We start from the raw sequence: 10943 nt of genomic DNA on the forward strand, positions 1-10943 counted from the left end.
TGAGCTTCCCTTACCTCCTCCTTCTCTTACTTGTCGATCTTGCCACCTCCGCCAGCCGCTACTGCAGTCGCCACCGGCTCCCCTGTGACCCACCGCCGGATCCCCGACACCCATCGCCGGATCTTCTTTCCTCTTCCCTCTCTTCCTTCCCGTTTCCTTCCTCTTCTTATTTCTTCTTTTCTTCCCATCTTATTCTTATTTATTTATTTCAAAAAATTAAAATAATAAATAAATAAATAAATGATTTACTTTTCTAGCTGCTACTTCTTCTTTCGCTTGTGGATTGGATGTAGGGATGACCCATGCCATTGACAACCAAGCTTAGACCCCTGATTGAACCTAGATTAAGATTCTCTCCCTTTTTCCTCTTCCTCTCTCTTAGCAAGACCTAGTGATCTTAGTGTAAAGCCATGACTCCCTTTTACTCGGCTCCAAGTTGACCCCAAGATGGAGGCCCTGGACCACCTTGATACTCGGGCAGCATACCGACCCAATACCCCACTCTTGTTAGGTACCCCTAGAATTTAGTTACTAGTAATCTTTATTGAGCCATCTAAACCATAGCTCATTTTGATTAGTTTAGTTCACCTTGTTCAAACAGACCAAGGCAGTCGAATACCGCCACTTGACCAATCTAATTTGGGTATGAGGCTGTTTCCTTAATAGTATTTTAATTTTTGACTTTATTTGGCTTTTAAAATAATAATAAAATTAATGGTATTTTGATGATATTAAAATAGGTGACTTTGACCCACCTAACTGAAAAGTAGAATTTTGAAGCCAGAAGAGGCAAGTAACCTATTGCTTCAAAGTGTGTTTTCTGACTTTTGGTAACAATATAATTAGTTAATTAACTTTGAATATGATCTCTATTTTATACTTGATTAAATAGGTCAGGCATGTTATTATTATTACAGTAATAATTGTGTTAAAATATGTTATTTGTTATATTATTCTTGTAAGATAAAATTTAAAAAATATGACTAGATAAATTATAAAATTTATTATATATATAAATATATAGTAATTTGAGAAACTATTTCGACAATGAAACACTGGTGATTAGAATAGTGGAATATGTTATTTGGCACTTGGTGCACCTTGTATCTGCTATATGACCCATGCCACTGGGTTATGTGGCCATAGCCTGATGTTGGATCTCTAGAATCAATTTATAAAAATAATAATAATAAATTTTAAAAAGATGTATGTATTACAAATTTTAATTTATTCTTATTGATCAGTATCTTGCTATTTAATTATTTATTTGCATGCTTAGACCCTACTTTATTGTGTTATGTTGCTTACTGGGCTGGTGTAGCTCATTATTCTGTCTTTTTCTATTTTTTAGATCCCGTCCTATTATTTTTTGAGACTTGGAGGAGTGCGCTAAGAAGACATTTGCAATTATTGGATTGCTAGTTTAGACTAATTAGACTAGTTTAGTTTGAACATTTTAGTTGAATTGAATCATAATAATTAGTTGGCATATTTTGACTTATGTTATTATGAGAATTATTTGTTTAGATCTTGATTAAATTGATTAAATAAATTTTCAAGAGTTGAAGAAATACTATTATTGCTTTGATCAGTAGCCTTGCATCCTTGTATGGTACGCCCTACAGTTATTATGCGGTGTTGCGCTCTGAGTTCGGGGCATGACACCACCCTTCAAAATATGAAGACATGAGAACATCATACAACCAAGGAGAGAACAATGTTGGCAGCCTGATCATACGACAACCATCGGAACAAACAAGAAGAGAGCAACCAGACATCAGCCAGGAGATTGCACAGGAGAAGGAAACATAACGGAGGCTAGACTAATTTATCAGGCGGCAGTAGCTACCACCTAGTCCCTTTCCAATACGAGGAGAAGGTACATGAACTTGCATGATCTAACGGACTGTGTTCAAAATGGGGGCCAATAGTTTTCTTGAATGGTTCACGTGGAAGAAGATAATTTATATCTCAAGAGGTTACAGCCTCCTCGAGGTGGTAACTTGACTTCCAAAGCACACGTACCCAAACATCTTGCGGTTGAACCCCTCACTGTTGCAAGATCTCTCAAACTATAGAAGTAGACAAAAATACTGTAAAAGAGTCTCTAGGAGCAGTTTTCTCTTCTTTTGATGGAATCCTATTCACATATCTACCCTTGAAATTATTAGGTTATTGGCAACCGCTTGTAAACCGTCTAATATTGAGTGTCAAGGAATCCTATATCATATTTGACAAATAACAAAATCTTTGATAAAATCTATCTAAAATGGTGCGATCAAGTTTTTTAGCTTATAACATACAAAACATTACGAAATTAAGAAAGCTTACTGTCGAGGTATGTTTAAAAAGAAACAAATTCAGAAGAGATACAAGAAACATATGATGCAAACCTACTATTGACATCCAATGATGCAATTATTAGATAGGGACTATGTACAGGTGGTTTCTAGCATAAAAAAAACTATATACAGTTAGTTGAGAAAAGATAATAACATTCTTACAGTTATCATATTAGATCATAAAATAAAAAAATTCTACTATGTGTTTAAGATTCTTTCATCTAGGAATGTGTATATATGATAAGAATACATATAAAGAACTACAGACAATTAGATATAAAAAAAATAGCTGTATCTGAATTTTCCATTTATGATTAACAATAGTATATATGTATGCTTAAACCTGGACGTCAATTGAAATTTCACATAATTTAGAAATCATCGTTATTCAAACACTAGAAGACTTTCTCAATAAATTTGTATAACTAGTTATAAGCTGGGATATATACATATATTCAACATAGTCTCCTTTTACCTTTTGTGCCTTGTTAAGTACATACATCAAGTTCTCTAAATGTTTCAGAAAATGAACACCACAAAACCTGCCAATGCGCTATGCATCTTGGTGGGAAAAAGATGATGTTACCTGTTACTTATGAATGTCATTATTAAATAATTTACCTAGTGATATGCAGAGCATATTTTCCAGTGGCTCAAAGACTTGGCCTATCAGGGAAAATTTTAAGCCTCATTTTTACATTTTGTGACATGCAGTAGATGAAGCATGACGGAATGTTTGTTTCCAACCATCTCAAGGAAACAAAAGGCACTGATTCAGCTTTCCGTAACTCAGATTTCTGGACATTGTTCTAATTTAACAACACTCTTTTTTGGATATGATCTCTACTAACCAAGCTGAAAGATGCAGATACGGCATACCTCACAAATAAATATAAACACTCATGTAGTTAGATGCATATCTTAAAATGGCTATGCTACTTTCAGTAATAGAAGTTAATTGTATTCTCAAACATACACTGATTGTTAAATTGTTCAATAGAAGTCGATTCAGTGGTATACGTAACATTGCTAGACATAATTACCTAGCATGCTTATATACTAAAATTGGGCAGATATGAGATTTCCATTGAAGAGAATTTAAGTTTCTATCGCAATTTTTAGCACTGCATATTAAAGAGTACAACAATAAATTTATAATTTGGTCCTTTCACAGTGCTATTCTTTTGGAGAGAAATCATTCATGGTTGACTGAAATTGATTATCTGAAAAAACCGGTTGAGTAATAGATAGTCCATTTTTTCATGCAAGCCATGTATTATTCATTGGTGTGTTGGACAATTAAATAAGGATTCCTGCGTACCTGATATTATTAATAGGTTTTTACTGTAGGAGTGTAGGGTGAGAAAATAAGCACACCAAGTCATAATCATTTTACCACTAAGAATACTATATAAGGATTCCCCCCCCCCCCCCCCCCCCCCCCCTTTTACATAGGAAAAAGAATAAGTATTTAATCATCCCTGCAATTAGGCAGCAATCAAGAACATATTAAGCAAACTAAAGTGTACAAATTGCATAACAAGATACAGGTCGGCAACTTTATTCTTTTCCCGTGGGGAGGATATTTCGGAGTTCATCGAACACTTTATTAATAAATTAGAAATAAAAGCCAGAAGATAGTAAATATAGAAACTAATAACAACTAAATCTATAATGCAGGCATCTTTTCACAGTTCCATGCAATAAGAAAGGGCCAGGGGTGCGAATCTAATTAGTAGGAAGATACCACTTGGATGATGTAGAAGAAATGATATATACTACCAAAATATCCTATAAAAATAAATTTCATCAATTTGTAAGTAGTAACAGCAGACGCATATAATGCAAAATGACTTCCTTAAAACGGGTTACTCTTAAGTAGTTCAAAATTTAAAATTCCTATACAAATTAACTGTAATAATTGATCTTTCTGCAGTGAGTAAGAATTTCCTCATCTGAATCTAATCCTGTTCACTAGTCAAGCTTCCTAAATCCCTGTCTTCTGCTGATGGTGTGACAATGTTTTCCTGAAGTAAAATAAAAATAGTGCGCGCAGACGATTGGAGGAGGAAAAACGACAGACGGAGGGTATTTAATTTGCAATTAAAGATCAGGACAGACGCATACTACTATTCGGTCTAAGACAACACATGGTATGTCTACAAGACTTCTCATATTGAGGAATGTTTTTAAGCCTGCAACATAACAAAAAAGGAAGGAAATAAGAAATCCTGACTCCAGTAGTCACCCCCAATGTTGCATTCATACGATGCAAGATCCTGTCTGTAGCTGAATGATGTCTACGTCTTTTTTACTTATAATAGTAAGTCCATGGAGCCAAAGAAAATGGTCATGATGAATCGAAATCAATGTCGAAACAACAAAGAAAATCTATTCAGGCAGTAGAGCAGCAGCTTTGGGAAGGAAAAAAAAGCTTATTTATTTTTTAATATCTCAACCCATATAGTTCCTATATCCAAGCAATAAAAATAGAGGTAGTGAAGAAAGAGGAACCCACAGCCTATTAAATGGATATGATTCCTACTGCTATTAGGAGTAGTATCCAGTCAGAGGCGCAGATGATGAACTCAACTCAAATAGCGAGGTTGGAGATTTATGCTTTGCATGTGTGGAAATGAGTAGGGACCAAAACATCTAGTTAATAAAATAAATCTATAGCCCATGTCATGTATATCTACAAACAACAAAAGGGGTGACAGATCGGAGGGAGGAGGAGGGGGGGGGGGGGGGGGGGGGTGGGGGGGCGATGTACTTGTACCTCTTCGATCATCCAATGCCCGCTTAGATTCTCCTTGTCTCCTTCTTCGAATGCCTCACATGCTCGTGCACCCCCCATAGCCAAAACTCATACAGTATTAAATAGATAAAAAAATGGAACTGAAGTTCTCAAATAGAAAAGAAATCCAAGATTAGATACTAGACTTAATACTGCACTTGAACCACCCCAATCATTCCAACATAAGTAAATGAAAACAGAACCACAACCTCACGACGATATAGAATGGACAAAATTCTTAACTTATATGAGAAGAAGATTCCATCTCCTCCACCCTAACTAATCCCATTCTAGTTCCTGCCTTGCCGAGATATAAAGAGAAAGAAATATAGATTGGGGCGGGCGAGGAAACAGTCGCTCTAGCTTACAAGGTGGCTATGGGAAGTCCTGATGAGAAAACATGGATGATGGGCCAATCTCACTGCCTCCTTGTGACCCACTTCCGTTACTGCCCTGGCTTCCATCGCCGATCCTACGGCCCAAATGAGAAGCAGCAGCCATTCCTAGATTCAAGTACACCATCCTTGAATCCAAACTAAGGCTAGGCATACTGCTGTCAGTGTTGCTGACAATATTGCAGTCGCTCCCTTCAGCACTCATTGACTGGTAGATGGCTGGGTTAGGATTGCTTCCACCGCTAGCACCGCCTCCAGTAGCGGAGGCTGCGGTGGCAGCAGCGGCCGCATCCTCTTCCCGGGATATAACCATCGCAGCAGACTGGACTAGTTCGAGGCACAGCCTGAGCTTGTTGGGCTCAATGTGGGACAGCCCCGGGATCGCTCCCTTGAAGAGGAAGTCAGAGGTCATGTTGCGGAGGATGTCGAGCGGGGTCGCGCCATCAATGGTCCGGATGTTCGGATCGGCATGGTGGTCCAGGAGGACGGAGACCATGTCGGGATTCACCATCTCGGCCGCAATGTGCAGGGGTGTCTTCCCGGCAGGCCCCGCCGGGCAGTTGACGTCGGCTGCTCCAAGCTCGAGCAGGGCCTTCACGACCTCGCGGCTGCAGTTTTGTACGGCATAGTGGACGGCGAGGGCATTGTCGAGGTCGAGCCCCTCCCCCATCACCATCAGCTTGACGAGCTCGATGTCGGATGAGTCGAGAGCACGGCGCATGCGGTGGATCTTGTGGTGGTCATCGGGCCCAGCGGTGGGGGCGGCTGGGAAGTAGTGGTGGGTGGGGAGGGAGTCGTGGGTCAGGAAGGAGCGGCGGCCGGGCTTGAGGCGGAGCTCTTCAATTTTGGCGACGATGTCGATGGGGAGATGCTTGCCGAGGACCTCCGGCGGGAGGCCGCAGTCGGCGATGAGGTGGGAACAGGTGGTCCAGAGCTGGCGCATGTCCTGCTTGTGTGCGGCCATGAGGACCTTCATCACATCCTTGATGGATGCTCTCTCCACCATGCTCTCCAATTGCTTCTGCACTCAAAAGATCAATGAAGAGAGCCAAAGCGGATAAATGCTTGTTAGGGTGGCGAGAGGAAGAATTCTAGGTTTTTCCTTGCATAAAATATAAAAGGAACATGTAGAAGTTACGAAAGGGATGGAGAGAGCGAGAGGAGAGAGATATAGGGGAACCCAATTCAAGAAATTGGGATTGATGAAGAAGAGGATACACAGCAAAGGGAAAAGCAAAATCCTAAGTTGAAGCCGAGATGTGATGTAAGAGCAAGGATAGTGACAAAAATGGAAATGTCCCAGCTCTTGAAAACTGACACAGTATCAAGTAGCGGCAGCAGAAGCAACTTCCACTTTAGGGAGAGAGACCCGTAGCTCAATCTAGGGGAAAGGAAGGAGGAGAACTGAAATTTCTGACTGCACCTTAACAAACCAAGCCACTTCATTGATAAATGACTGATGCCAATGACGAGGAGCCTAATTATTCACCATTTAATACAATTCAACCAGTCCCATGATAATATAACTAGAAAAGAATTTATTTATTTATTTTATTTTGGGGGTTGGGGGGAAGAGAGAGGGTGGACCTGAATGAGCAAGGCAAGCTCCTCGACACCGAAGGACCAGGCGATGGCCAAGGTGTCGAGCGCGAGATCGATGGCGGAGGTGCAATGAGTGTGGCCGCAGCCGCGTTCGCTGCAATCAGGGCGGGGCTCGTGCTTCGGCGGCACGACGGACACCTGCCCGCTGTAGAGGAACTGGAGCAGCAGCAGGAACGCCTCGTAGCCCACCGAATTCAGCGGGATCACCATCCCTGCGTTCGCACCCACCCTCCCCGAGGTCGGCCCCGGGAGGGAGCGAGGGCTAAGCTCGAGCTGGCGGTGGGGGTCGAGCAGGTTGAGCCCCGGCGGGGGGTCGGGGCCGCAGAAGAGGCGGCGAAAGAAGAGGCTGCGCGCGGCGAGGACGCAGCGGTGCGCGTGGACCAGGCGGCCGTCCACGCTGAATGCGACGTCGCTGAAGGCCTGGCCATTGATGAGGAGATTGTGGTAGTCCATGGAGAGGGATTTGAGGGACTCCTCGGAGCTCATCTTCCGGTTGATGATGAGCTTGGTATAGCCCTTGTTCTAGGAGGAATGGATAAGAGCTGGGGGATATAGAGAGTGGACCAGGAGAAACATACGGAGGGAGAGGAGACGAGGAGGAGCGAGAGTTCTTTCTCTCTCATCATCCCGTTTCTTTCAATAGCACTAGTTCTGATTCACCACCAGCTGTGATTGATTGAGTCTGGTGGGATGGAGGATTTTTTTCTTTTCTTTTCTTTTTGCCCTTTTTTTTATTGGAGAAGAGAGAGAGGGGAGAGAGGAGAAAGTAAATTGGGAGGCCGTAGGGGACTGTGGGATGCATAAACTAGCGGCAGAGTGACGCCGACAGAGTGGGAGCCACCGAGAAGAAGGGGCCGTGTGTGTGCCGGAGAGATTTGTGTGAGAATTTGGGGTTCAGATGGGGGTGAATGTACTGTCATTGCATGTACGTCAAAAGATGGCGCCTATTGACGATTTACGTGATTTGACACTTCTTCCATATGTCACAGGACAACATGACGTTTGAATACAGCGGTGGAATAATTGGACGGTATTTGTGCTTATCGAAATAAGTGGTTGTTTACTGTCAGGTCGAAGGTTTAAAAAAACACAAAATTTATGTGTCTCAATCTTTCACATTTTGCTCCTCAAGTTGTAGCACCAGAACTTATAGCTAGCACGTTAGAAGCAAAAGAAAAAGCTTTGGGTCTGCTTATAATACTGGACCTCTTGGAATGACTGCTTTTTTAGCTTTAGATTTTATTGATTGAATGTCTTATTCTAATTCTTGTTTCTACTAGCCATTCTATCTTTAATTTTTGGTCTGTTTATAAGCATGTGAAATAAAAACACCTATGCATAGAGAAGAAAAAAGCTGCTTGTATGTAAAATTCAGATTCGGTGATATAATTATTAATTGTAAAATACCAACTCAATATATATTAAACATAAAATGGTAATCAAACAAAAAAATCAAGCATAAAACTTATGCTAGATACAAAAAATTTCGGGCAGTGCTCAGAAATAATGCCAAGCAGCTATCCCGAATATGAAGTTGTGCACCTTTGAATAAAAGCGGAATTCAACTGAGCAGAACATTACATACATGAAAATAATTTATCTACCATGATAAACAAACAATTGGTTCTCTTATGTGGTAAGATTATAAATTGTGATTCAACAAGTCAAACTATAATGCTGCTATAACCAAAATCTTATGTCACGCCTCGAATCCAACACCTGGGTCGGACATGTGACAAGGTTGCACACTCCTTAGGGTAGGATTCTAGTGAATATGCTGGGCTTAAAAAATTTATCATAACCTCAATATTCAAGAACAATGAGGACCTTAATTCATATTAAATAACAAAACAAGTCCAATTACAATATTTAATCATCCAACCAATATCAGTGGTCTCTATCTATTTATTTCTTTCTTATATGTTCTCAACCATAACTAACTATTGAGCCACTTACAATCTGTAACTTTGAAAGAAAAAAAATAGAGTGGTGAGATATACAACTCAATAAAAATTTCGAACCGCTACACCATAAGTAATAAAAAAAAACCAATTAGCATTATCAGATAAAATGAAGATCGTATCAACACTCAGAAAGCTCATACATATAATATGCACATAAGTTCTCATTATCATCTCATCAAAGAAGCATATATATATATATATATATATATATATATATATATATATATATATATATATATATATATATATATATATATAAAATATAATCAATTGTTCAACAATAGCTTTTTATATCATGCCATTCCCGTACCGATCCAAATTGGGCCGTATGGGATATACCGTACCGATTCGGAACGTACCGTATATACCGTACCAGTTTGGACTGGCACTCGGTACGGGTGTCATATCAAGACTGGTATGCCAAAAAATTTCGTACCGTACTATATCATCACCGTGCTAGTATGGCACCGGTATGTAATCTGGTATTGAGACGATGAACTTTGTGTCATCTATTTCTCATTAATTTTGATTTTTAGATTTTATATCAATTATCTTCTGGCTTTGGACTAACCAAGATCATAACCCAGTCCAAGACTAACAAAATTACATGCGTAATCTTGTGAAGGCTATCCTATGCATAAGCTCGTAGTGACTATCCCACGTATAAGCCTATGGAGGCTGTCCTACGTATAAGCTCATAGAGGTTTTCTTACGCATAAGCCCGTGGATCGTAAAAGCTATCCCATGTATAAGTTCATGGACGCTATCCCACCGTAAGCTCATGGAGGCTATCCTATGAATAAGGTCATAGAGGCTATCATATGATGAGGTTAGTCCAAATATATCTTATCCGTCTAATTTAAATGTTACTCTTGTCAAATAATTTTTTACTTATACAATAAATTTCTCTCAAATTCAAGGTATCTTTGTTCACATATATATATTTTTAATATCTGATACGTATAATAACCATATGAATTTATTTGTACTAGAAATCATATAAAACATGCTATCACGTGCCAAACCAAATTTATAGTTGTAAATCTCATGATACAAATTCAGTGGTATCAACCAATAAACACACCTATATATAACTAGTAACCAAGTATAGGAATTCTTACTTTTATCATAATTCAACGCAGTTACAACACTACCAATCCACAATTAACATGTCCAATCAAGTTAATATCAATATAATACTAACTTATCTATTATCAATCACTCGCTATATTAATGAATCAATTATTCAGTAATTATCTAATTTTAAATTTCTAATATTTGAATTACCTAGATTCTTTATCCTTTTTTAATTAAAACTTCAAATAAATAAAGAGTCAGGGCCTTCCTCAATTTAGAACTAGAGTAGAAGATCTTGTTGGGCTTCTTTCTGTCCGAATAACTGTAGCCTTATATAAAATCAAGGTTTGACTATGAAAATAGATTCGTATAGAAAGATATACGAGACTAGCAAGATGATAATGTCTAATTTTTCGAATCGGTCATCACAACATAATTGAATCTATCCGATCAAGAAACATATATCCAATCAAAAAAAGGCAATAGATTAGAAATTATCAATTATGGGTCTAATGGTAGCTGACAACAGTTGGAAGTGAAATAGACAGGATCGGCTAGGTAGCAGCATCCGATGTTTTGGGCCGGTCTCCTCTGGCCAATCCAACCAGTCAAATCATGATATAAGAATCAGATCATGGTACAAATAATACAATAGAGATTCATAGTGATAGAGTCCGACTGTACTCGACAATTGTCGACTAATGCTAGCGCAACGGGTAGTCGCAGCAACACTAGACCAGGATTCTCTAATGGGGTCAATCTATGT

The 10943-nt window shown here is 39.3% G+C and overlaps 1 protein-coding gene across 1 annotated transcript; it reads right to left on the minus strand.

The window, feature by feature from the left end:
• Positions 1-5150: 5150 nt before the first annotated feature.
• On the minus strand, positions 5151-7800 carry LOC103705107 (BTB/POZ domain and ankyrin repeat-containing protein NPR5-like). Its single transcript, XM_039132292.1, has 2 exons — positions 7122-7800; positions 5151-6555 (listed from the first exon to the last, which is right to left on the minus strand). The coding sequence occupies exons 1-2, from the start codon at positions 7620-7622 to the stop codon at positions 5515-5517; spliced, it is 1542 nt and encodes a 513-aa protein (XP_038988220.1). The 5' UTR covers positions 7623-7800; the 3' UTR covers positions 5151-5514.
• Between the last annotated feature and the right edge of the window lie 3143 nt (positions 7801-10943).

The sequence above is a fragment of the Phoenix dactylifera genome, chromosome 12 (assembly GCF_009389715.1).
Source record: "Phoenix dactylifera cultivar Barhee BC4 chromosome 12, palm_55x_up_171113_PBpolish2nd_filt_p, whole genome shotgun sequence".
NCBI lineage: Eukaryota > Viridiplantae > Streptophyta > Magnoliopsida > Arecales > Arecaceae > Phoenix > Phoenix dactylifera.

Bases quoted from the DNA above. Each gene is read 5' to 3' on its own strand.
- LOC103705107 (XM_039132292.1), bottom strand. From the start codon at position 7,622: ATGAGCTCCGAGGAGTCCCTCAAATCCCTCTCCATGGACTACCACAAT. The intron at 6,556-7,121 runs GTCCACCCTCTC...TTTTGAGTGCAG, and splicing joins AGCTTGCCTTGCTCATTCAG to AAGCAATTGGAGAGCATGGT.